At 41.3% G+C, this 27,873-nt stretch overlaps 1 protein-coding gene across 3 annotated transcripts; it reads right to left on the bottom strand.

The window, feature by feature from the left end:
• Window positions 1-27,419, bottom strand: OTUD3 (OTU deubiquitinase 3). 3 transcript variants are annotated; one of them, XM_079914186.1, is made up of 8 exons: window positions 27,056-27,419; window positions 20,242-20,390; window positions 15,028-15,140; window positions 11,333-11,455; window positions 6,268-6,399; window positions 5,619-5,715; window positions 4,233-4,417; window positions 1-3,232 (listed from the first exon to the last, which is right to left on the bottom strand). In XM_079914186.1, the coding sequence occupies exons 1-8, from the start codon at window positions 27,274-27,276 to the stop codon at window positions 3,056-3,058; spliced, it is 1,197 nt and encodes a 398-aa protein (XP_079770312.1). In that variant the 5' UTR covers window positions 27,277-27,419; the 3' UTR covers window positions 1-3,055. The 3 variants fall into 3 exon arrangements, with proteins under 3 accessions (XP_079770312.1, XP_079770313.1, XP_079770314.1); XM_079914187.1 differs by having other exon boundaries at window positions 27,070-27,149; XM_079914188.1 differs by lacking the exons at window positions 15,028-15,140; window positions 20,242-20,390; window positions 27,056-27,419 and adding an exon at window positions 14,507-14,652.
• Between the last annotated feature and the right edge of the window lie 454 nt (window positions 27,420-27,873).

Here is a 27,873-nt window from a genome sequence, read left to right as displayed (position 1 = left end):
GGGAAGCAGGCAGCACCATGAGAAATGACCTACACAAAGGCCCACTCTAGCTGCCCCACGATGGAGCTCCCACTTCACAAGCCCTCAGAATCACAATAGGTAGGGAAGTGTTTTCAGAGCTTACAAAAGAAACTACAGACAAGCTCAACTAACACTTAAGATTCTTCTTTCTGCCACAATTCTTCAACCAGACTTCACTCCTGAAAGCGTATTTCCTATTATTGAAAAATTAAATATACATATACATTCTTTCTCTAATATCTCCTGGTGGCAACTATATTAATTCAGAAGTTGCGATTCTATGTTGTTTCAATACATCTACCTCTCTAGTACAAACCTGATGCTACTAAAATTTTATTTTGTATTTTGACCTTTAAAAAAATCTTTTTTTAAAATCCATAAAACCTTTATATACAGTTTATAAGACTAGTAAGCAGCTATGGACCACAGCCTCATCCCCCTTCTCCTGACCAAAGCTACCGAGACAATCGCACATAACAAACCTCTAACAGCCACAGAGGTTAAGAAAGAGTCGCCTCCTACTACGCGGTTCACCTGAGTAACTACACCCGGTAACCGTCACTGACCAGTCATCCCAGGACTAAACATGCTGGGCCTCCATTTTGGCTGCCAATAAAGTAGTTCTCACGTGCCTACCAAGGCAACCAAGTACTACATGGATTCCATCTACCTCATACTTCGGTGGGACTGAGGCAGTGAAGGCTAAATTTAAACCCTTAGCTAGAAGTTATCACTAAAGTTGGATACACGTTCCCCATTCCTAATAATTAACGTACTAAACACAGACCAATTATAACTGGAAAACTATGAAATGGTAATAAAAGAAAACTACTGAAGCCATTTGATTAGTTTTTAAAACCACTGTTATTTTACCCAAGAAATGCCGAAGCCTATGATCAGAATTAGGTAATTTATAAATAAATGTGCCCAGTATTCTTTAGCAACTTTTTAGCAACTTCTAAAACCCAACAGGAAAAAACAAAAACCCAACAGGGCCCAAGGCCACCTTCATTAACCAAGTAAATAAAGCGATCCTACTACTTCTGACAACGGGTCTCCCTCAAGCGATTTCTGACTCCTAATTCTGCTGAATTTCTGGTACGCAATCAGTCTTTCTGAGGGGATCTGGTCTCCTGTACTCTCACAGTACAAGACAGACAAGAAAGAGTGCTCGCTCAGAAACGCTCAGCCAGGGTCGGGAACGTGCCCAGAGTTAAAAGCCAAGAGAACAGATCCTGAAGCACTGGACCTCACTCCCTTGGAGACAGCGAGACAACGGAGACCCCTCACTTGTCTGGACTGAGTACTAGAGGCTCTAACTCAGGACTCCGCAGTGTGCAAAGAAAAAATGCTGTGCAGTTTCTAAATCTGCTACGTATTACGACGCACTGTACCAGGATGTTCTGGGAGCGCCTCCAAGAGACTACTGATGCTCCAACCACAAAGTCACCGAAGCCAAACAAACGAAAAATTAAAATACATCACCAAAACCACAGAAGGCAAACCACCTGCTGATAAAGGCAATCCAATGAATCCAAGGCCAGCCCACACGACGATATGTCCATACGTGTCAAAACCTTTTTATAGTTTTTCCCTTTGCCTCGGAACTCTGATAATTTTGAAATCTGAGATGGGGGAGGTAATTAATAATTTACCTTTTGATTCAGCATATATTATTTCTCCAAATATTAGGTCCCCAAAAGGCAAAGAGAGTCCAAGATTGGCCACTTCATACATTCGTTTTAAAGTTCACATTCACCTAATTCGGTTTGAGGAATGCAATCTCTCCACCGCCCAAATCTATTTCAGCACTGTGGAGTCATTTGAAGGCCTCAGCCAAAGTAAGTTCTCTGCCCTGCTAGTCTAACCTAAGTCACTGACAACTTCTGGAGGGTGCTGGAGAGTGTTTTGAACAGCAAAATCCCCAAACAGGGCTTAACTAAAAAGAAGTTAAGTGCAGCGTTTTATGGGATTTCATTTTCACAATACTAAGAAAATTCAGCAAAGGGTCAAGTTACCTTTTATCTCTCTGAAGGCATCTTTCTAAATCCAGAATAGTAAGGAAGAAAAGACAGTTACTTACTTAAAATGTGAACGTGAAAAGCCTTAGAAATCCTTCCAGACACCCCCAACCCCCCACCCCATATCAATTACCTCTTCAGACTTCTTCCTGAGCAAAATCTCAGGACTCTCTTGACTTCTGCCTTTCCAACTATGGCTTCTGCGCTCCCCGCTATCAGAATCCCAGAACTGTATCATAAGCACTGATGATACACTGTCTTCTCGTTGTCAAGAAACAAGTACAAACTACTCAGCAACACTACAGATTTTCCGGCAAAGCCCAGGCCTAATTAACAGTCTGGCCTATTTATCATATGGCTTGAGTGCAAACGAACCAACAGCACCTGCATCCCATCTGAGCATCAGAATCAGGAAGAAGAGAAACGCAGCTGTTTAATTTCCACCCTGACTACAGGCCACAACCTTCACATCCTATTACTTTGGGAAAACACTTCCTGAATTATTTTCTGATTAACTTGCATTAGAAGAAAGTTAATTCTAAACATGTACCTGAGTTGGACATCATTTATAAACTATCCTGCATATGAATGTCTGTTTGAAAATGAAAGAGAAACAAAGGAAACTTGTCATTCTGAATTTCTAGCAATTAATCTAAACTACTTCATGAACAATTACAGTGAAACCCCGAGTGTTAAGGAAAGATCCCGGGGTCACCAAACTCTGATTTTCAGGGCAAATAAAACCACACTTAAAAAGGGTTTTTTTGACCTAACTATCCACCCCTAAAAGTCGATATTTTAATTATGGAACATGAATGGCTTCACTGCACTTTCATTAAATAAGACACATCACTGACAAAACTGAACAAAAAAGGAGGCAGCTTGAAGGAAACTAACTCAGTGTGTGATTCTGTGGGTTGAGTTTCGTTTTGTAAAAGGATGGCCTCGCTGGAAAGCCTGGCACACGGCCCTCCGTTTTCCATTCCCTTCTCACAACTCCCAGGAGGCCAGAGTCAGATGTTGAGAGCCGCGAAAGTCTTCACCAAGGTGACCTGGGTGCTCGCGTCTGCTTCACTTCTGTTGTTGTCCCTGTGGCTACTCCTGCTCTCCAGGGCTTTGTGACGGTGCCTCTCCTCCTGTCGTTTCTTCTTCTCTAGTCGCTGCTGTTCTCGCCTCTGTTTGTTCGTGACCTGAAAGAGAAGACTGCCACCTGAGTCGCCTGCACGGGGACACAGGCTGCACCAGTGGACGGGAAATGCAGGGCTGACAGATGCAAAGGTTACAGACTGCCTTTCAACGAGAACAGAGAAAACCCACCTAACAGACCAAAAATGATTCATTTCCCATTACTGCTCAAATTTACATTTAAATTTATACCCTCTTGCTGAGCTAGCAAATGAAATCAATTCCATTCTCCTCATAAACCAAGTCAAAATGAACTAAAGAAACATTAACCCTAGTCCAGCAGGAGGTAACACTCAAACATGCCATAGGATGCCTTCCTGTACATAATTTATTGCCCCAGGGGATCCTAACAAAATCCTCAGAAGCTTATCACATCTTAGCCTCTGCCTGTGACCTTTTACATTACGTTGCATTTTGAGCTCAGAATTTCCTGGTGAAAGTCTTTACGATAAGTTCCAAATTCAGTAAAATTAATGGTGTCTTATACTACTCGTGGGAGTGGGGTTCGGAAGGGAGCAGTACAACCCTTCAGGGAAGCATTTGACAATTTACCAAAAGACCTTAAAAAGATTCAAATATCCATGCCCTTAACCTGTTAATTCCATTTCTGGGATTCTAGCCAAGCAAATAATGCAAAATACTAAGACTTATACACAAAGATGTTCACTGAAGGTGATGGTATTTACAAAAAAATGGGATTCAATCACATGGGTTAGCACGGAAAGCACCCACACACGCAGTAATGTTAGGCGGGAAATGGAGCCGATCCGCGTGTATGAGTATGAATTCACGGTATACTTCCTTCTAGCCATCACTGCAAAGTCCAGGCAGGACAAGTGAGGTCTTCCCTCCACTTCATGATATACCCTCATGCACTCCCTGTATTTCCTACAGTAACCGCTTTCATAGATCAAGAGAAAATCACACACTAAATTGAGCTCCAAGTTCCCTCCACGCCACCGAATTACAGCAGCCCATTTGCCCTTGCAGCCCCATCTTTCCTACCTTTGGGAGGTGATTTTTATTTGCTTTGTTTTCTTCACTAGGGCTGGCCCGAGACTTATCGTTTTCAGTTCTGCCTTCATTTAAGCCCTGATTTCCAAAGATTCTGGTGCCACTGCCACCCTCCTCCCATAAAGGGTCACACTGCTTCAGCACTCGGCCACTGGACTCAAGGTTCTCCTCTGCATCTTCCGAAGAAAGATATTTTGTTAAATTGAAAACCTAAGGTAGTTACACAATGCGATTATTGTTAAATGACTCCAAAATTACCCGGGTCCCTAGATCACTGGCATTTGGAGAGCAAGTTTCCTTGAGGCAAAATTCTAATATCAAGTCAATACAGTGGGGAACATAAGGAAAAAATAATTGGTAAAAATCGGAAGATAAATTTTAAAATAACCTGTTGACCACCAGTCTTATCATCAGCTTCCTACCAGCTGAGTGCTTTGTTTTGTTAGATTAAACCACTTTTTAACATGAATTTTTAGGGGGAAATCTTTCATTTGTACTCCAAAACCAGAAAGGAAACAAGATCTACAGCTGTGCTCTCCAATACAGTAGCTACAAGCCACACGTAGCTATTTAAATTAAAATTAAATAAAGTTAAATAAAATTTTAAACTTAGTTCCTCAGTCAGTCTCGCTTAGCCACATGTCAAGTACATACCATACGGGATAGCACAGACACTGCATAGCGTTATTTTAAAATCACAAAGACCAAGTTACTTACAGCTTTCTAAGAAGGCATAGCAAATATGTAAGGAGGATAATAAAATACCCAATCAGAAAACTATAATGCCAGGAACAGTATGTGGCACATAATGTCTGGCAATAAATATTGAAATCATTTAAAATAAATAACTTGAGAAAACAGTTCATTGTTAACAACTTTTTTCCTTCCTCTGAATCACAGAATTAAACTCAGTTCAAGCAAAAAGAAATTCTGAATTATCACCAGTTGACAGGTGCCAGTAATTTAAATATTTCCATTAGAAAAATAATTTTTCTCTCCATTCCATTTCAATGATCATTTTGGTATTATAACGGGATCTTATTTCTAAAAGGCTAAAGTCTTCCCTGACATTTTCCATTCCTCCAAAACTGAGCTAGGTGGCCTTTTCATGCATTCCCCTAGCAGCCTGTACCCACACTTCATTATGTCTTATTATACCAATTTACTTATCTCTCTCCACCAAGCCCCTCCCCACCCCAGACTATACTCTCTCTGACACAGGGCTGGCACCTAGTAAAAAAACACCTGTCATATATAAAGCTGCTGAATGAATAAATAACAATATAATTATTACCTGTCACTTGATTAAAAATAAGTATTTGGAAAATCACCCACATAATCATTTTGAAACCTTATAAATATCAATCATGGACTTACTATTTCTTTTCCCCTGGTTCATCTGGAGCATGGCAATTATCGCAGATTCAATATTATAATTTTCAGCTTCCAGGTTCTGGACTATCAAATTAAAATCCTATGAAAGAAACAAAGGAACACATCAAGACTCTGGGTATACTTTTCTACCTATCTCTACATCAGTAATCTGACAAACAATTTTATAAACTTTTGCATGTAAAAGTGTAAGTGGACTCAAGCAATGTGCAGTCTATTCCTTAGAATGTTAATAAAAAGCAACCTATTCTAAAAATAAACAAAAGGATGTCATTGAGGCAAGGTTTCAAGACCCTCCATTTAGAAAATGTCTTAATTTTCAGTAAGGTTAATCACCTGAAATAACCATTTAATAAAATGAATTCTTATAAAACCGCACTAGTCAGAAAATAATAAACCCACATACTTCCTTAGGATTTTGAACAGTATTGGATAAAGTCTAGCAAACAAGAGAGAAATGAATGAACATCTCTCATTAAACTGTATCACATAAGCTAATTAAACTACAAATATCATGGGCCTGTTTTGGCCCATCAGCTGTCAGCATGCTAGAGTGATGCCACGAAACTAGCAGATAAACTAGGCACAGCAATGCCTGTCTATAAACCACTGTTACTGCGTGACAAATACTAACTGAACATCCAGTTGCATTGCAAACTTTCTGGACAGCATCTTCTACTTCATCTCTCAGGTCATCTTCAAAGTCAACTCCCTTTGTTTTGATCTTCTCTCTTTTATTTGATTCATCTTGATGAAGCATCTGAAACTAAAGTACACAGAAAGAGTAATAATCATGAACTCCAGCAAACTATGTTCAGAATCTGCAATACAGGAAGACCCTCTAATCTCAAAAACATTTAAATATATGGGAAAAGATTCCAGTGACAATCTTAAAGGAATAGCAATCACTAGGCTAAATTTTATCCAGACACTGAGATTCCAGGCCACAACTGAAGTATTAAAAAGAAAGGCCCAAGATATGGGATAAACTGTTCAGTAAAAATGGCATTAGCGCGCCTACAGCTTCTAGAGACCAACATTTTGGCAATGACTGCTGACTCAGACAGCACATATCTGTCTCAGCCGGTTTCCAGAGCTGTGAGCTTAGTAACAGAATCGATCCTCTACACTAGCACCCAATGAGCTTTTTCAGCAGGACAACTCATCTTGAAGAAACACACATACAACTCTCATCTGGTTCCCTAGGCCCTATTTGATCATCAGCAAGCTGCAGTGTGCTGGAGCTCCTGTCCCAACCAGATTATCACAGGTGAGCGTGACTCGTTTAACCTCATGTGCTATCACCACACTCAAGGGTACCTGTCAAATTCTAAAAACTTGAAGAGCCGCTCACTTGGTATCCACAGGCCTTTACAACCTAAACCCATTTCAGAAAAGCTAAAATCATCCCTCTGTGGCTCCCAATCACTTTCTCCCCCTGCTTGCTATTAATGCAGGGAGACAGGAAATGAGCAAGGACATCTCCACTTTTGCATGTAAAAGTGGAAGTAGACTCTAGCAATGTCAGTCTACTCCTTAGAATGTTAATAAAAAGCAACCTATTCTAAAAATTTACCCTAACCATTTGGCTATGTGTAGCAAGTCTTTGAAATTCATCCAAAGGAAATCATGTCAAGTATAGAAAGGATTTTTGTTAAAGCGCTCCTCACAGCGCCACTAAGAGTGGTGAATAATTGGAAACACCTAAAGGTTTCATAGTGTGAGTATGGTGAAATAACCACGGTAAATCCACAGAATGATGCTTCATTCCCATTCAAGTAAGGTACACAACAAGGATTTTCACCACCACCATGATTATTTAACCATGTCTTGGAGGTAACAGCAATGCAATTAGCGCCCCCCCCCCCAAAAAAAAGAAAAATTAGAAGCATAGAGCTGAAAAGGAAGAAGTTATCGCTATCTGCAGATAATATAATTCTATACCTTAAAAAAAAAGAGAGAGAGAGAATCAACAAAAAAACTACTCCAAACAAAAAGAATTCTGGAAAATCCTATGTTTATAAGGAATGTAAATTGATACAGCCACTATGGTAAACAGTATGGAGGTTCCTTAAAAAACTAAAAATAGAATCACCATGTGACCCAGCAATCCCACTACTGGGCATGTACCCAGAGAAAACCATAATTCAAAAAGACACATGCACCCCAATGTGCACTGCAGCACTATTTACAATAGCCAGGTCATGGAAGCAACCTAAATGCCCACTGACAGATGAATGGATAAAGAAGATGTGACACATATATACAATGGAATATTACTCAGCCATAAAAAGGAACGAAATTGGGTCATTTGTAGAGACGTGGATGGACCTAAAGACTGTCATACAGAGTGAAGTAAGTAAGAAAAACAAATACCTTATATTAATGCATATATGTGGAGTCTAGAAAAATGGTACAGATGAACCAGTATGCAAGGCAGAAATAGACACAGATGTAGAGAACAAACGTATGGACACCAACGGGGGAAAGCAGTGGGGGGTGGGGGCGGGTGGTGGCATGAATTGGGAGATTGGGATTGACATGTAGACACTAATCTTTTAAAGTACATGTATCTTTTAAAAAGAAGTAAAAATAACAAGTGCTGGTGAGGATGTGGAGAAAGCAGACCCCTCAATACGCTGCTGGTGGGAATGTAAAATGGTGCAGCTATGCACTGTGGAAAACAGTGTGGCAGTTTCTCAAAGAGTTTAAGATAGAATTACCATATGATCCAGCAATTTCACTCCTAGATATACAGTTGGCGGGTTTGGGCTACACGGTCCACTTATACAGATTTTTTTCAGTAGTGAGTACTACAGTACTACACAATTCACGACTGGTCAAACCCAAAGATGCAGAACTGCAGATACGGAAGCTCAGATACAGACAGTCAACTGTAAGTTGTACTTGGATTTTCAGCTGCACATGATCGGCACCCCTGACCCCTGTGTTGTTCACAGGTCAACTGTATATCCAAAAGGTTGAGAACAGGTACTCAAATACGATACACACATATTCATAGCAGCACTATTCACAACAGCCAAAGAGTATGAAACCACCCAAATGCCCGTCAACAGATGAAAGGATAAACAAAATGTGATATATCATACAATGGAATATTATTCAACCTTGAAAAGAGCGAAGTACTGATAAGTGCTATGACATGGATGAACCTTGAAAATATTATGCTAAGGAAAGCCAGACACAAAAAGCCACACAGTGTGTGATGCCATTTATAAGAAATGTCCAGGATAAGTAAGTCCACAGAGACAGAAAGTAGACTGGTGGTGGCTGGGATAGAAAAGGAATGGGGAATGACTGCTTAATGGGCACCAAGTTTTCTTCGCGGTGATGAAAATGTTTTGGAACTGGATGGAGGAAGTGGTTACACAGCTTTATAGGTGTTTTCAGTGCCACTGAATCATATACTTTAAAATGGTGAATTTTCTGTTGTGTGAATTTTACCTCAATTAAAAAGTAAGAAAATTCTCTAGCGTAGCTGGGTATGTACATAATTAACATTTTGTTAACAAATCTCACATATACAAATATAAAGGGGAAAAAGATCCTTTCCTAACAACAGGAACAGAAAACATAAAACATCTAAGAATAACTCAGTAAAAAATGGGAAAGGGCTATATGAAAAAAGTGCTCCCGCAGATCGCCAAAAAGTCAACGAAACAAATAAAAAGCGTATCAGGTTCCCGGCTAGGAAGATTCAACATCATAGAGAAGAAAATTTTTGCTTGTTAATCTATTAATTTAATGAGATCCAATAAAAGCAAATTATCAACAGGACTTCTTTTTAACTAGACAAACATTCTAACACTCATATATAAAACAGAAAAAGCAAGAATATACAGGAAATCAAAAAATAAAAGAAAGTAACAATGAGTGAAGAGTTCTACTAGATTTTCAAATACACTGTTTCTTAACTAAAACAATGAACACATTAACATATGAAGAGAAAAACCAGTGGAATTGAACCAATGTCTAGAAATAGACCCAACTACACATGGGAATTTATTATATGAAAAAAGCAGCATTTTAAATCAGTGGACAAAAGACATGTAATTAATAAACAGTTCGGGTTCAACGAGGTAACCACAAGGAAAAATATACAGTTGGATCCATACCTCACACCTATATATCAACATAAATCCCAAATAGACACAAGATCTAATTTCTTTTAAAAAATGAAAGTACAGAAGGACTAAAATAAACTATGGGAGAATTCTTTTTAACCTCAGAGTGGGAAGAGCTTCCTAATCATGACCCAAAACCCAGAAGACATTTATATGTTGTCTTGAAAACTTGATAAATTTAGCCACATAAAAATTTAAAATTCCTTCAGAGCAAAGACAATATGGGAAAGAATAAAAAGACAAATGACAGACTGTGAAAAATTTGCAACTCATACCACAAATAGAGGCTAATTTCCCTAATACATAACGATTTCCTAAAAATCATTAGGAAATGATTTTTGAACAGGAAAATTGAACAGGAAAAAAATGGACAAAAACATGAATACAGTTCACACAAAAAAGGACAAAAGTAGGTTTTAAACACAAGAAAAGATGCATAAGCTCACTAATAAGAAAAATACAAATTAAAACTATGTTAAGAAAACTATTTTTTCCCTAACAGTGACACAGATTTAAAAACTTGATAACACACTGTGCTGGCAAAGGTGCAGAAGAGACACATATTGCAAGTGGGAGTGTAAACTGACTAAGACTTCTACAGAGAGCAACTTGGCAATATCTACCAAAATTATAAAGGCACACATCCTCTGATGTAGTAAGAACCTTCTAGGAATTTATTCCACAAATACACTCGCACATGTGTGAAAAGATACACATATAAGGCACTGCATGTTGTTTGTAAAAGCAAAGTTTGAAAGCCATCTAGAAGTCCATCAAAGGGACTATTCAAGCACATTATAATGCATCCATACACTAGAACACTATGGAGCCATTTAAAAAGATTTAGGAAGTTCCTTATGTACTGCTATGAATTAAACTCCGAGATATGTTCCATTCGAAAAGCATGGTGCAGAACGGTATACAGAGGATGCTACAATTGTGGATAGGAAGAATGTACTCCAGCAAAAGTGAAATACGTGCACATACTCACATATTTGCTTGATATGTAAAATATCTCTAGGTAATTTTAGGATATACTAATAACATTGGTTGCATCCAGGGAGGTAAACAAGGGTGAGAGAGTGACATTTACTTTATTTTTTTAATTACAAAGAAAGTGTCTAATAATGTGAGGAAAGGCTTGTGAAATAATGTTAATGGCAAAAAAGCAGGAAACAAAGCTATACAAATACGAAAACAATAACAAAAATTTTTGATTCTGTGCATTTTAAATTTTCTTCTCTACTTTTTCTATAGTTTCTGAATTTCAGATACAAAGCATGGATTAATTTTAAAACATAAAAGTTATTTTAAATGTTTATATAAATTATATTCATGCAATCATAGCCATCAGCTGTTAGGGAAAGCAAAAGAACAATAATTTTATCTGCTGCTCTCACCTGAACTAACAAAATTTTTAAAAAAATCAAGCCCAGAGATTCTTAAAGGCAACTTTCTATTAAAACATCACTGGTTTTTAGCTCCAGGGCACACAGCTCTCGACCTGGTTCCTGCAGGGCTGAGAATAGAGAAGAAAACGGAGGCTTCACTCACATCAGTCTGGAGGTGTGCAGGCGCTTCTGAGTTGTCGTTGACCCTCCGAACGCTGTCATAGTGCTCTCCGTACCGGTACGCGATGTGTAACTCCTGCACGTTGCTCTTATCCGTACCACGAATCTGCAGGCAAAGGAAGGGGAGATGCCAGCGCGGATCTGCACAGTGTCCACTTCAGAAGAGAAACGCCACCTGATTGCCCAGGAAGCCCAGTCAACGGGCTCTATATAGAAGGAATTGGGAATATGACTGCGATATGTCCTAAGCAATTTCTGAGTTATCTTTCTTCCACTCATGTGTATATGATTCATTGTGCTTTAATGTGCAACTATATGGATATAAATCCATACAAAAATGCATATTCAAAAACCAGGGGCAGATTTACCATGAAGTTAAATAAGCTTAAGTTTCAGGAGTGTTATTACCTCTCAGCCCCTCAAATGCACAGGTCCCTTCCAAGAGGGAAGGCCCAGGGGCAGATGCAGATTTGTTGGGCTTGAAACTCAAACAATTTGGGACCCTCTTCGAGAAAAAGAATATAAAATTACATATATAAAATTGCTAGAACTCCTCCCAAGACCTTGAACGGGGCCCCATAAAAATGAAGGACCTGACACTTATGCTTCACTAGCTTCACAGTAAATCCACACTGTTTTTTTTTAACAAAAATAGCATTTTTCATCAAACACATACTGAGAAACATTAACAACTCAAAACATCCCACTTATATCAATTTCAAAATAAAATTATATACAGTCAGGCAGTACTACTGCGCTGCACAACCTGGAAGCACTGCGCACAAGGTGTTCTGTGTGAATGGTGCCCCTGCAGCACAACCCAACCAGAATGGTGCTCCCTGGAGTCATGCAATACAGACGGCCTGAAGTGGAGCCTGGGCATCCCCCCCAAACCACCAACTCTGCAGAAACTCTACAGTAATTCTGAATCTGTCCTTTAGAGAGCCCAGTAACTGTCTATTGTTAAAACCCCAAAATATCAGCACCTCCTTCTTGTTTTTGCTGAAAGTCACAGGCAGTAAGATACTATTATTAATTTAAACAATATCTGTGGTCTAAAACCACAGCAAAACCATGGAACAAACAGGAACTGCACAGGTCTAGAAGTCAGAACCACGCAAGTTTTCTCCAGGTAGAATATCTAGGTCTCAAAGGGCAGAGGGTCTGGTTTTGACACATGCAAAATAGAGAGAGCACCATTCATCTCCCAGGAAGACTACTGGAAAGGAAATTAGTTGATCAGAATCTCTGAATGACATAATCCCTAAAGCACTTATATATTTAAATAATAATAACACTACATATGCATTATGAATAAGAAAAAATAACTTGACAAACAGTCACCAAATTGTGATGCTCATGGAGAGGGAGACCACAGAGGACTTTCATTTTCTAAGTCACACGTGTCTATATTGTTTACAGAAGCATATATTCCATTTGTAGCCAGAAAAAAAAATGTACGTTATGAGTATAAACCTCCTCATTATTAATGTAAGAGCTCTTACCCATGATAGTAGCAACCAATTCAGTTTCAATTCTCAAATTTTATAAGGTGCTTCACTGGGGTGGGGAGAGATGGGGAAAACCTAGTAGACAATTCCAGTATACAGGAAATGTATTTATTTTAAAAACATATACTCTGAATGTTTAGCAAGAGGACACTACAGAAATAAATGTATTTGAAAAAAAAATCTAGTTATGCAGAATTATCTTCCACAACTACCTAGGTAATTAAGAAACTTTAAAAACGGTTATCAAAGGAGGAAAAGGCAACCTACAGTTACTGAGTTGGCCCTGAGTATATTCCTTCAAGAAGAGGATCATTATGCTGTATATTCAAATAATTTTGATGACTTCTGCTAAGCAGTGAAGATTTCAAGACAAAAAATTGGGACAACGAAAGAGGTAACCAGTCTTCTTGGCTCAAAGACATCCTTAGAAAGAGAGAGCCTCACTAAAAATGTGATAGCTCTCCCCAGTGTCAGTACATGTGACAACACTACCCCAAAGAACAGCACATACAGATATTGTTTCCCATCCTGCTCACTGTATCCCTGCAACGTAAAGTCCTTACCAACCCATGGAGTATCTAATTTATTTTGCTGTAGTGTAATTTTTGTTAAAAGGACATTATGCCAGACACAAAAAGCTATATACTTCCATTTATATGACATTCTGCAAAGGCAAAAACTGTAAGAGACAAATCAGATTAGTGGTTACAAGAATCTGGGAGTGGGGGGAGGGGACTAGTGACTGCAAAGGGGCATGAGGTAACTTTTTGGGGTGGTGGAAATATACTGTATATTGATAGTGGTGGTAGTTACATGACTATGTTTGTCAAAACACATAGAACTATACACCAGAGAATGGTGAATTTTGCTACATGTAAATCATATCTCTATAAATGACTTTATTTTTAATGAGCAAAGGCTAAGCAAAGGAATAAGCAATTTACAAAGAAATATATATGCAGGTGGTATAGGAAACCAATGAGGAAAAAAGGCCATTGGTGCCTTGATAATAATATAATATATAGGGATACACCGTGTGTGTATATATACACGTATGGATGTGTCTGTGTGTGTGTAGACATGCTTAAAACGTGTGACATTGTGATAGTCTCTTCCCAGTCATACATGAATGATTTTATAGTTAAGAGTGTGTGTGAATAACAGGGATACACACTAAAATGTTAATAGTAATTATCTCTGGGGAGTATGATGACTCTGAGTGACTTTTATTTGCCTTTTTTTATTTGCCTTTAATGGGCTTTTCTGAATTTTGAAATTGTTCTATAACCATTATGTTTTACTTTCTAATTAAAAAAAACAAAGTTAGAAATGGGGGAGTAGTGGAGCAGGGGAGAGAGGAAGACTGACAGGAATCACCTAACCAGTCTCCAGGCGCTGAGCCACAAAGTGAAAAGCTCTCTGAGTGCCAGGAGGACGAGTCAGGGGTGGCAGTCTGTGTACAGTTTCACCCCGACCTCTGACCTTCCGTACTCCAGAATGTTCGGTTTGATGGACTGTTTGGGAGACTAGGGCACTTTAGAATAGAATACCAAAGGTAAAGGAGGGTAAGGAAGGCCTAAGCGACTCAGCAGCAGCGTGCTCTGCCATCCCACAGCACAAACGCAACATTTGTTGTAAAATCTTACTTGCTGTAGAAAAACCATTGGAACCGCTATGTATAGCCGGGCAGGGCACAGAAATAGAGCTTGACACCCTAGGCCATGAAATAAATTTTGTTGTTCAGAAATTCTTTTTAGCAACAGCTATTATAGTGAATTTGGTCTTTGTTTTCCTCCATCTAAAAAACAAAAACATATACATGGAACAGATATATTTCAAACTAGAATATGTACGCAAATCCTTTAAATTCTCACTGAGGTATTTTTACAAAATTATCTAAGTTATTTCCACAGGAGGCTCTCCACCCCAAACTACCCAGTTAACTGACTGCTGAGTGACATTTCTGGCAGTTTAAAGGTTTTTGAATTATACTTCAGACTCCATTTGTAATGCAGGGTTTAATTCCAAGCCACCACAAGCTTCCCATCTTGGGTTAAAGTTACCCTGCATAGTTCAATATCATAAGTCAAGCCCCATCATCTGAGGACATCCCCAAAGCTAATTTATAAACAAGAGCTTCACATAAATTCCTGAATAGGCGACCTACCTGCCACAAAGGGGCATTAAGTTGATGAATCACCACATTCAACTGATGATTTCTTGCGAAGGCGACAATTGCATCATTGCCAGCAAATGTTCCAGGCTTTGCCAAACTGGCCACTGCATGGAAAGAGAGAAAGAAAAATGAAGTCTTTATCATAGAAAACTCCAAATGCAAACATGCTTTGGTATAATTTAGTTCTAAATAATGAGAAACAGTGAACATACCTGAAAAAGTCCATTAGCTTTGTCAGTCTACGAATTGAAGCTGGTTAAACAGTACATAGACTCCTACTCAGAAGGGCACCAATCACTCATAAAGAAAGGATTCATTTATTCATTCCTTCGATAGACATTTTCTAAATGCTTCCTAAATGCCTAACTCTACGAGAGACACTGGAAACGTGACAATAACCGTAACAGTTTGCATTAGTGAGGCTTATCATGTGGCAAGCACCGCTCTACTCACTTCTCATATTCTTTCAGATTTTATTAATTTCTTCTCACAAATCACTTTTTAACGTTTTTATTGGAGTATAACTGCTTTACAATGGTGTGTTAGTTTCTGCTACATATACATATTCATATATCCCCACATCTCTTCCCTCCTGCATCTCCCTCCCTCCCACCCTCCCTATCCCACCCCTCCAGGTGGTCACAAAGCACGGAGCTGATCTCCCTGTGCTATGCGGCTGCTTCCCACTAGCTGTCTATTTTACATTTGGTAGTGTATATATGTCCATTTATACACTACCACTCTCTCACTTTGTCCCAGCTTACCCTTCCCACTCCCCGTGTCCTCAAGTCCATTCTCTAGTAGGTCTGTGTCTTTATTCCTGTCTTGGCCCTAGGCTCTTCATGACCTTTTTTTTTTAGATTCCATACATGTGTTAGCATACGGCATTTGTTTTTCTCTTTCCGACTTACTTCACTCTGTATGACAGACTCTAGGTCCAACCACCTCACTACAAGTAACTCAATTTTGTTCCTTTTTATGGCTGAGTAATATTCCATTGTATATATGTGCCACATCTTCTTTATCCATTCATCTGTCGATGGACACTTAGGTTGCTTCCATGTCCTGGCTATTGTAAATAGAGCTGCAATGAACATTGTGGTACATGACTCTTTTTGAATTATGGTTTTCTCAGGGTATATGCCCAGTAGTGGGATTGCTGGGTCGTATGGTAGTTCTATTTTTAGTTTTTTAAGGAAACTCCATACTGTTCTCCACACTGGCTGTATCAACTTACATTCCCACCAACTCACAAATCACTTTTAATCCTCAAAACAATCCCCTGAAAAAAGGTATTATCATGTACACCATCTTATAGATGAGGAAACCAAGGCACACAGTAGTTTGCAACTGTGTCCAAGGTCACGAGCCGGTAGAGAGCAGAGCTGAGTTTCACCCCAGGCATCCTGAATCCAAGACCTTGGCTCCTGGCCACTCCATTATACAGCCTGTCACAGTTTGCCCTGAAGGAGTTTATAACCAGTGGGGAACAAACAACAAGAAAATGGACACTGCTGATGTGTAGGTGCTTTAGGAAAGAACCATGTAGTAAAGAACGTGGCCTTACCCAAAGAGAGGTCTGGCCTTTACCACCCCCTCCTGGGAGAGAACCTCTAAACCCTTGGGATTTCCCAAGTGGTAGGGGTGTCTTTGTTATCCACAGTAGGCCCCTCAGCCTCAGCTGACAGCTGATGCTAAGTTTATGCACGAGGCGACTCATGGTGGACCTCTCTGGCCGTGTGATATTAGAAAGACCTGGGGGACTGGGGAGCTAGAGACTGAGTTGAACCACTTAGGCAATCGATCAATAACATCTACATAATGGAAGCCCTAATAAAAATTCTGGACACTGAAGTTTGGGTGAGGGTCCCTGGTTGCCAATACTTTTTGTATAGTGTGTAACCTTCCCAGATTCTACCATCTGGCTAATTTTGATCTGTATTCTTTCCTTGTAACACACTACAACTGTGAGTATAACAGCCTTCAGTGAGCTCTCTGAGTCTTTCTAGCAAATTATCAAACCTGAGAGTGGTTCTGGGAAACCACAAACTTGCAGCTGGTGTCAGAAGTCAGAGAAGTCTTGTGTAAGACCGTGTCCTTAAACCTTGCAGCTTGGCTAACTCCAGGTGGGGAACATAAGCCAGTCTGACCAGTGGGGAGGGGAGGCAAGGTGTACCAGATACGCTGCTCAGCTGAGACAACTACGCTGCTTCCCAAAGGGCAGGTAAAAGACAGAAGAGGAACGGATGATGTTCCAAGCAGAAGTGAGAAAGAGCATGATGAGCTTGTGGACTACACAGTATTGGCAGGGACTCAGAATGCTGAGATGGCAGGATGCGGAAGCAAGAAAATATATTGGGAAATGACAAGAGAAGAGGGTAGGGAAAGAAGAAAATCACAGATCAGAAAGGGCTAAAGAGTTGGTACTTTCCTGGGGTCAACAGGGAGCTGCCAACAGGCATTAGACAGGGGAAGACCTATTCGATGTCCATTTAGATCACCACTCTGGCTGCAATGTGGAAAACAAACTGAAGGGGTCAGGAGGCAAAGAGTATTGAAGAAATCTAGGCAAATGGCCAAAGAGGCCTGATTCTATGAGACAGTAGAATGAGAAAAAAAACATTGAGGTAGAAGTGACAAGACTTAATGAATGACTGGGTATGAGGAGGGAGGGAGAGAAGGCATTAAGAACATTCAGGTTTCTGATCTGGGTATCTGTTTAGTTAGGGAAAAGATGATGCCGATTCTCCAAAGCCACAGTCTAAAGGAAAGAAAGAATCCTAAAGACACAGCCAGATGCAAGGGTAACCAGGTCCTGAAGAGTTAAGTGAGCCATTCAATGATTCAGTCAACAAATATGAGTGCCTAACATGTGCCAGCCATTGCCACAGTGGGGAAAAGACACAGTCCCTGCCCTCAAGAATATCATAGTATAACAAGGTAGGTAGACATTAAAAACATAACTTGGGGCTTCCCTGGTGGCGCAGTGGTTGAGAATCTGCCTGCTAATGCAGGGGACACGGGTTCGAGTCCTGGTCTGGGAGGATCCCACATGCCGTGGAGCAACTAGGCCCGTGCGCCACAACTACTGAGCCTGCGCATCTGGAGCCTGTGCTCCACAACAGGAGAGGTGGCGATAGTGAGACACCCGCGCACCACGATGAAGAGTGGCCCCCGCTTGCCACAACTAGAGAAAGCCCTCGCACAGAAACGAAGACCCAACACAGCAAAAATAAATAAATAAACTCCTACCCCCAACATCAAAAAAAAAACCAAACATAAGAGTAATAAATGTAACAAGTCTAGTCTTCAACTGACACACAAGTAGAATGTGCAGACTTCTAGGTTTCTTTTCCCTTCTGCTATGGCAGTCAGTCACTTCCCACTTCTATGATACTCAAACTCTTATAAAGCACCAACCAACCAGCAGGCATGCACAGCGACATTTCTTGAAAACACCTTCCCACCGTACACCTAGGGTCCTGCCATACCCCCAAATCTACCACGTGAACATCACTGAAGATGTTCAAAGTCACAAACTAAAAACTCTCTTCACCTAAAATATTTTAATTGGATCAATGACACAACTCATTTTATATGGCATTAAATTCCCAAACTTGCTCCATACACCCACACTTAAATTGTAAACTGGTGGCCATCTGATTAACTGGTGTCTGCTAGACAAAAAGTGACCCAGGAAGAGACCATCAGAACTCCGTGACTATGACTAGAATAAACTAATCGCTAGGAGTTTCGCTACCGTTTCTCTTTTGCTGCTTGTGCCTAATGAACGAGTTCTTCCCCAGTGAGGAAAGAGAAAGGCTTTGGGATCACAGATAGCTTCCCTCCCAAATGTCTTCCTCCTGCTGCCCTCTAGTTTATTAACAGTACAGCAACTTGGTCTTTCCCCAGGCAGAAACTTCAGAATCGCCTTTGTCTCCCCCACCCCTCCCCTCCCCCCACCACCTCCCAAGTCCTGTCAATTATATTGCCAGACTGTGTCTTGGTCTGGACGCCACTCATCATCCCCAGTAGCTGCCTTGGTGGAGACACGCTTATGCTTTCATCTGGCCAGTGTGCAGAGCTCTCTAACTCATCTCCCTTCTCAGTCTCTCTCCCCATCCTCTCCTGACATGGTTCCCAGAGTTAGCGCTCTAAAACGCAGAATGAGTCTCTTGCCTGATAAGAGACAGACAAGACCATGAGACCTGTAATGAAAATGTTATTTGTAAAACATAAATATATCAGCACCCAGCACAGTAGATTCTCAGTAAACATCTGTCAAAATCAAAGCTTAAAAGCTAGTATTTTCTTACTAGCTTTGAGCCTATTAAGGAACTAATTTAAGTCACTAACTGACATGCCTCAAAGAAACCAGGTTGTGTTTGGGTTTGGGGGGGAAAATTTAAATGACTTCATTGATTTTTCTGATTATAAAAGTAACGCATGATCATTTAAAAATCAGAAAAATCTACAGAAGATAATTTGAATACTCACAGTCCCATCATCCCCAGATGGCTGACACTTATTAAGAACTTATTTTAATTGTATTAACTAATTTAATCTTTACCAAAACCCCCTATAAATTAGGCCCTATTATTATCTCCCCTTAATAAGAGTTGTTGAAAGAGTGAGTGGTTTCTGAAAAATAAATGGAGCCAGGAATTAACCATAAAATGTTAGCATCTTTCCAGACTTCGTAATTTGGTTCCGTGTGCACACACCTCTTAAAAACAGGATCAATCTATACACACTATTTCATAACCTGCTTCCCCCCTCCCTCCCCACCACTAAATAAGAAGTCACGAATAGCTTTTCAGGTTAATTAACATCAACAATTTTTTTTTCAGATTTTACTTATTTATTTATTACTGGGGCCACACCACACAGCTTGGGGGATCTTAGTTCCCCAACCAGGGATCGAACCCGCACGCTCGGCAGTGAAAGCATGGAGCCCTAACCATTGGACCACCAGGGAATTCCCAACATCATCATTTTTATTAATGGCATCTACATCTAAACCTAATGATTCCCAACTGCCTAGCGCGCTGCCTATTATGGAGCAGACAAATAAATACTTGTTGAATAAATGAATGCCATAATTTATGTAATCAAACCCCCAGCTGGAAGGGTAGGGGATCCTGATGGATTTAATTACCCAATGCATTTACTCCTGGAGGATCCAGTGTCCCACGGTGAACCTACCATGTTTCTCAAAAGGAATGTCATCTTCTACAAAGGGTTCAAAATCTTCTCGCTGCTTTATCATGTAGTCCACTGTCTCTTGTCGGTGCTTGAGGTGATTTCGTGAGTGTCCCTCCAACTGATCACCAAGAGCTCTGAAGAGGCAATTGCTATCAAAACAAAACGCTGGTCAAGACCTTTTAAAAATGAACTTAGTTCATCTAAAACAATGATGCTTCATGCTAGGCCATCCATGGAAATCTTTCCACAGAAAAGATATAAAGCCTCAACTCTGACTGTCCAGGTTCCTCCCAGATACCAGAGGGGAGAGCACTAGGGAAGATATTCAATCACATTACCTTTTTGAGAGGCATCAAATAAGAATCCTATTCCCCACTTACCAGCTGGCTGACTCAGGAGAGATACTGAACTTCTCTGTACCTTTGCTGCTTCAACAAGTGAAGTTTGGTGATGTACTAACCACCTGAAGACAGGGTCCAGACACTACAGGCCATTCCACACCTAAGGGCTATGACTCCCAGATCCCCTTCCAAAATAATAAATCATAGCTACTGCCTCTTTTCTGAAACCCTTTTCACTATGGCTGCTCAGCTATTCACCTAACAAGTCCCAAAAAGATAGCAATTTGTCAAGCTCCCAACAGAAACAGCTGAGCGGAACATCCTCTTTGAGTCCTAAGGACACAGTGGGGAAAGCTGTGGGAAGAGCACCTGGACAACACACAGGCATAGTTCACAAGGACACTCTCCCTCCTCGGCTCATCGCCTCTCACCCAAGGGCCACAATGCTGTCCTTATTCCTGCCAAATGGAAACTCTCCAAGTTTTCTTTCTGTTTTGTTTCTAAAATTAAAATGCTGGTAATAAATTGTAAGAGTTATCTTTACTTTCAAACCCCTTAAAGGCTTCTAAAATTCCAAACTATACCACAAACACAGAGCCCAGATACACAGGGACTGAACAAGACAAACACTGGTATCCTCAAAACTAAGGAAATAGCCATTCTGAAGCCAAACGTTTGTCCACTTTCACACCAAACTGTTTACTCTTCCAAATGAAAACCTATGATATTCTAATTCCAAAATATAAACTCATCACACTTCTGGAAGGACTTCAAACCTAAATGTATAGGTGACGGAGGTTTTCTGTTTTTCAACTCAGAAAAGTGAGTTTTCAACAGAAAGTTATAGAGAGGTAGGAATCTCTTCAAACATATAAGGAGATATATATATATATATATATATATATATATATATATATATAGTTTGTTTGTTTTCGTGGGGCGAAGGGGAGAATTTAGACAACAGATTCTACAAACTAGGATCCAAGAAACTCTACATCAATCTGGGGCAACATTCTAGAAGGGACTGGAACATAACAGTTCTATACACTAGAATGAGGGGTCTGTTGCTAAAATCTAACAATGGCAGTCTTTTTTCAACCACAGGAATAAAGTAAGCTAGTGGATAAGATGTTCTCAATTTTAAGCTGCTCTCTCAAACTTTTCTTAAAACTTTAACACCTGCCACCACTAGTTTATTCTTGAATCCAGTTTAAAAGAAGGCATGATTTGGTGCAAAATTACATATTTAGTTGCTTTACATTTGATATCTCAAAATTCATGGTGTTCTGCAGAAAGTAACATGCTTTCCATGAACTTTCAGCAACAGAGGCGAATGTTCTCCACATAAGCGAAAAAAGTAAGCATCACACTGTATATACCGCATGAGCGCAAGCATGTTCGTCTGTATACTATATACACAGATGTAGAAACACATACAAATGTATGCAAAGAAAAAGCACTGAAACCATCACTTCAACAGCTCTTACCATGTGCCAGGGACTGTTCCAAACACTTTATATGTATTAAATGTGTTTAGTCCTTACAACTCTATGAGATGGGCACTATTACTATCCCCCTAAGGTAACTGGCCCAAGGTCACAAAATCAGTAGGTGGTGGACCGAGGATTCAATCCCAGGCACCAAAATGTTAGTAACAGTTATCCCTGGGGAGTGGAATTAGGATCATTTGTTAAACTTAGTTTGATATACTTTTCTATATTTACCAAACTTTCCTTGAGCTCACTAAAAACAAGTAGTCAAAATGAAAAATCAAGACAGACAAATCACTTCCTTTTCTGACAGAGTTACAAGGTAGTAGCCCATGAAATGTGAACAAACTCTACAAACAACCTAGGTTCCTTTAGGGAGCCCAGCAAGCGCACTCACGATCCTCGTGAGAACAGGGCGGCCAGGGCCCAAAGGGCCTCTAGGAGATCCCAGCTGTTTCCTGAGTCCACACCCTCACCCAATACACTAGAGCAGGGCTTCTCACCCCCCCCCACACACACACACTGTTGACATTCTGGAATAATCCTTTGTCCTGTGCACTGGAAGATGTTTAGGAGCATCCTTGGCCTCTACCCACTAGACGCCAGTAACACCACTACCACCATGTTCCCGCCAGTCGTAACAGCCAAAATTATCTCCAGCCATTGCCAAATGTTCCCTTGGGGGAAAAATCATGCCCACTTCAGAACCACTGCACTATAGGGATATATGTAGTCTTGCATTTGAGTTCACAAAACTAACCAATTACATGAATTAAGGGTTTTGGGTGCTCAGTAATTTAGCATGAGACAATACTGCAACGTTAGGTGTTAAAAAAATTAATGGGCTCTTAGGCTGCAGTAGTGGCAGTAAGTATGCAGAAGTCGGGGGAGAGGGGGTCAGATTTTGTTCTGTTCTTTGAGGTCAGACTCCAGCTAAAGTACTGTATATGATTCTAGTTCCTACATTTTAACATAGGTTCAGATGAGTTGACGTGGCTTTAAACTAAATAATATGAAGAACATAAACAACGAGTGACTTCCAGCCTAAAGAAAGCTCAGGGGGACATGACAGCTGCCTCCAACTATCCGTCATGGTGAAAGGGGTGTTATCCTTGTACAATAAAACTAAAACAAGGGAGCTACAGGGACATAGATTTTGGCAAATAAAAGGTAATTTTATTTTAGGTCTAGAGAGACGGACGGCACAGACTAAGGATTTTGTACATTTCTACTGACAAGCCTCAGGAACTGCCTACATGTGTGTTATACAATATGGTTGCCACTAATCACAGGTGATTACTAAGCACTTGAAATGTGGTTAATACAAATTGAGGTGTGTTGTAATTGTAAGAGACTTACACTTTTGGACGTTATTTTAAAAACTTGTTTCATTTTACCTTTTTAACGTGAAAAATTTTTTTCAGAAAAAATTTTTACAGAATTCTGTTAAATTCTGTTAAAATTTTAACAGAAAAATTTTTAATTATTGTACATACGTGGTTCCCATTTCATTTCTATCAGACAGTGCTGGTCTCAATCACTGATTCTCCAAGTGTGACCCCTGACCAGCAACATCAGCATCACCTGAGAATTTGTTCAAAATGAAAATTCTGAGCCGCCTAGCCCAGCCCCAGCCCTACTGAGTCAGACACTCTGGGGTTGGGAACCCAGCAATCTCTTCCCTCTGAGGGTTTAATTAGCCCTCCAGGTGATTCTGTTGTATGTTAAAGTTTGAGAAACACTAGTCTAGACTCTAGACTCTAAATCAGCAGTTCTCAATTATACTGCACATTAGAATCACATGCGGACATTTTTGAAAATTATCCCTAACCAGGCCCCACTGCCTGAGATTCTGGTGTGGCTGATCTGAGGGAGCGCCCAGGCGCTGTATTTTTTCCAAAGTTCCCCAAGTGATTCTATTGTGACACCAAGGTTGAAAACCACTGAGCCAGACACAAAAGATGAGGCTGCTGTACAGGTGACGCAGGTACTAACGGATAATCAGACAAGATGACGAAGTGTGAATGCCCTTCTAGCACTAAGATCCTACGATTATAAAAATAAGGTAAAACTTTCACAATAAAACAACCTGAGACAGAGACAAATGGCTAAAATTAGTGATTCTTTAATGCTTTAATATTGGAACACTACTAATTAGCAATGTACTTTGAGGCTACATTTAGGAAGATACAACTGGATATAGTTCAGAGAGATGTTAATATTGTACTGCCTAATCCAATTAGCGATTCTTTTCACGCTACATCCAATCATGTTTTTAAGGACAGCATCAAGGTTAAAATATTTCTTGTTTTGAAACGGAATCCAATTTATGTCCACCCTCCAGATAACATAACAAATATGAAGGCGGGCCATGATGCATTACAAAAATCCATAAGTAGCTCCCTGATTAATCTATGCTACATTGATTTCACGTAAAGGCTACATTAGAGAACACCAGCTAATTTCTTCCCAAGTACCCGAAGGTTCCAGAATGCTACAAGTACCATACTGCCAACAATGAATACGCCTATATAGTGTGAGATGCTATCTCAGGCTACTCAATATTGTAATCAGACCAGAATGGAAAGACAGAAGACTGGAGATTGTCAACTATTTTTTTATTACTGTAACTTTATATTTCACCAAGAGTACTCAATAAATGTTAACAAATAAAAGAATCTGTTGATGCCCACTAACCTGTAACATACACTGGACGCACCATCCACTGCACAGTGATAAAGCCTGTCATCACCATATCCCAAAGTACCACAATACTAAAGAGCGCTGAACAGTCCATGGCACCCGTGGGAAGAATTTGTGAACAGAAAGGGGTTAGCTTCATGGAGCCCCCAAAGGAGAAATTATCATTATCCTTTTATCCATCTAACATTGTCCAAAGAATAGGGACGTCAGAAGTGAGAGACATGAGCATTGCAGTCAAGCTGGCCTCTGCCTCTACAGCCTCATTGCCGCTGACTTCCACCCTTGTACCCTATACTCCTGTCATCCTAAACAACTTGCAGATGTCTCAAGAATAATGTGCTCCTGTGCCTTTCCATGTATTACTCGTCAGCCTGGAATGTTCTCTTGGCATATTTTTATTGGTCCTTCCTGACCCAGTCTGAGTATGACCTCCTCTGAAAGGCATCTAGCACACGGTAGGTTTCGATGAACGTTTGATGAATGAACAAGGTTTCCCTGACCACTTCTGGGAGTGTTGGCAACTTCCTTCTCAATAGTACCACTATAATCGGTCACTGTTAAGAATATATCAACTTGCATTTTAATTATTTATATCATCCATTCTTAAAGTGTGGCCCAGTTTGGGAAGGGAGGGTATCTCTGAGAACCTTTCAGGGTATCCATGAGTCCAAAACTAAGATGTTATTTATCTTTTTCACTCTCATTCTCTCACAAGTGTCCCGTGGAGTTTTCCAGAGGCTACCTGATATATGATACTCGATGTTATCACTCTGAAAGTTAATATAATGGGTGTTTGTGTATTATGTTTTTAATTTTTATTTTACTTTCTAATACAGTAAATATTGATACCTATAACCCACATAAACAAAAGCTCTTTGGAGTTCTCAGTAATTTTTAAGAGTGTAAAGGGATCCTAAGACCAAAATGTTTGAGACCTGCTGTTATGTCTCTCTTACTAAGCTTGAACGTCAGTCATCAATGTGTTCCCAGCATCTCTGTGCTGCAATTCCTGCTCATAAGCAATCTTCTGTTGAGTACTTCAGTTTCCTGGATACCCTGCCAGTGGGAAGCCCATGCCCAGTACAGCAGACACAAGCAAACCAATCATTTGCAAGGAAGAAGCAGACCCCAGCCCAATCCCACCGGAAAGTACTCAACTGGTATTTCGGTTTATAGAGCAATGTCTGTGCTTGTGAGTTTGCTCAGGATAAATAAGGCCCTGAATATTTATTAACTATATTTGACAAAAATCAAGGTACTAGGCTAAAAGCAAGACCCAGCAAAGCAAGCTTTTAACTGTAGCGACTCCACCAAGAAAATGTCTCTTTGAGGGGCCCTGCTGAGGGTCTAGTTGGCCTCCCTCTATGATATTCTTATCATTCATTCATTCAACAAAAATGCCCAAATGAAGGGAGGAACAAAAACAACCAGGCTGCTATTAATACTATCTCTTCAAGAGTGCCACACTCTGGCCTCCAGACCCCCTTTTACCTACCCCTGCAATGGGGATGCTAACTGATCTCCTGCCCTCTCCCCTACCCTTTTTCTTCTTCCCTCCACGCTCCTGAATCCATATGCCCCTTCCCGAGGCCATTCTTCCTTCCCTTCGCCCAGTCCCTCCCTGCCACCCCGTTTATTTATCCCGTGTTCCCTAAAAAAGTTGGACACAGATTCCAGTCTAAACCCCAAGCAAACTTGGGTAAGCGCCATTGCTTACAGAGAAACTGAAGCCCATATAAGTAAGAATTAGAGAAGCTGCCTTCAGCTCAGTAAACAAAGGCCCTCACAGACCTAATTTCCCAAGCGTAAAAGGAGGGCAATATCCAACAGTAAGGACTCAAAGGAGGCCAAGCGTTATACCAAGTGGGGCTTACGCCTTTCTATTCGTCTGATGGTCATTATGACCGCTCTCCGCGCGGTCCTGCTCTTCGGCTGACTGGCTCCAGCTCATTCGTTCAGGTCTCAGCTTAAATGTCACCTTCCAGAGGGGCCTTCCTGAGCACCGATCTAAAGGAGACCTGCTCCAGTATTCTCTCTCAGGACCCCTTTACAGTTTGCTTGGAGCCTTTGCCACGATTAGGGCAACTGGGGATTACTCGAGCGTCTCGAGGGGAGGGGCCTGGCCGCCTCGCTCGCCGCCGGACCCCCTGCATTAGGAAGCGGCTGGCTCGCAGCTGGCGCTCGGGGCCGCCCGATGAATGGATGGGCGAGAACCGGCGACGGTCGCCATGCCCGGCGGGTCCCCCGGCGCCGCCCCCCGCGCTCCCGGGCCCGCCTCACCCGTCCCCCGGCACCTCCCGCAGCTTCAGCCCCAGGGCCTGCAGCTGGTTGGCGAAGCTGACGAACTCCTCCTCGCAGCCGCCGCCGCCGCCGGGCTCCGGCCGGTTCCGCCGCTCCTTAGCCAGGGCCCGACGCGCCGCCCGCTCGTCCCGCTTGCGCTCGGCCTCGGCTTTCCGGCTGCCGCTGCCCGGCCGGCTCTTCGCCGCCTGCTTCCGGGACATGGCCTTGGCCCCGCGGCCCGCAGCGGCAGGAGCGAGAGCCGCAGGACCGCCGGGCGGCCGCCTCAGGTGCCGAGGAGGCAAAGCGGCGTAGGCTACGGAACCCGGCGACGGCGACACTGCCACCCCGCCGGCGCCGGCGCCGGGGACCCAGGTCATGTGATGGAACCCCGCCCCCCGCCCGGCTAGTCTGACAGGCGCCATAGAGAGCTCGCCTGGGAGGGCTAGAGGGGAGCCCATCTTTGTTTGTTTCGCTCCTCCCTCTATCGGTGGGTGGTACTCCAAGTGAGCCGCCGGTGGGACCAGAGAGAACAAAGCAGGAAAAGGTCAAGGAGAGCCGGGGAACTAAAGCGCATACACTTTATTTAATCCTGGCGTCCTCTGCTTCTCTACCTTCCCTCATAACTCAGGGGGACGTAGCCCTTGTCCAAAACTGGCTCCTCTTGTAATCTTGATTCCACCGTAAGGTGACCAGCCCAGGTTTACCTGGACTAAGGGTTTTCCAAGGGTGCAGGACTTTCAGTTTTAAAACGGGGACAGCCCCAGGTAAACCAGGGTAGTTGGTAACCCTAATCCACATCCACGTACCCTGGAAGCTAA

The sequence above is a fragment of the Stenella coeruleoalba genome, assembly GCF_951394435.1.
Source record: "Stenella coeruleoalba genome assembly, chromosome: 1".
Taxonomy (NCBI): Eukaryota; Metazoa; Chordata; class Mammalia; order Artiodactyla; family Delphinidae; genus Stenella; species Stenella coeruleoalba.
The sequence above is the reverse complement of the archived record's forward strand: the minus strand, read 5'-3'. Positions and strand labels throughout refer to the sequence as shown.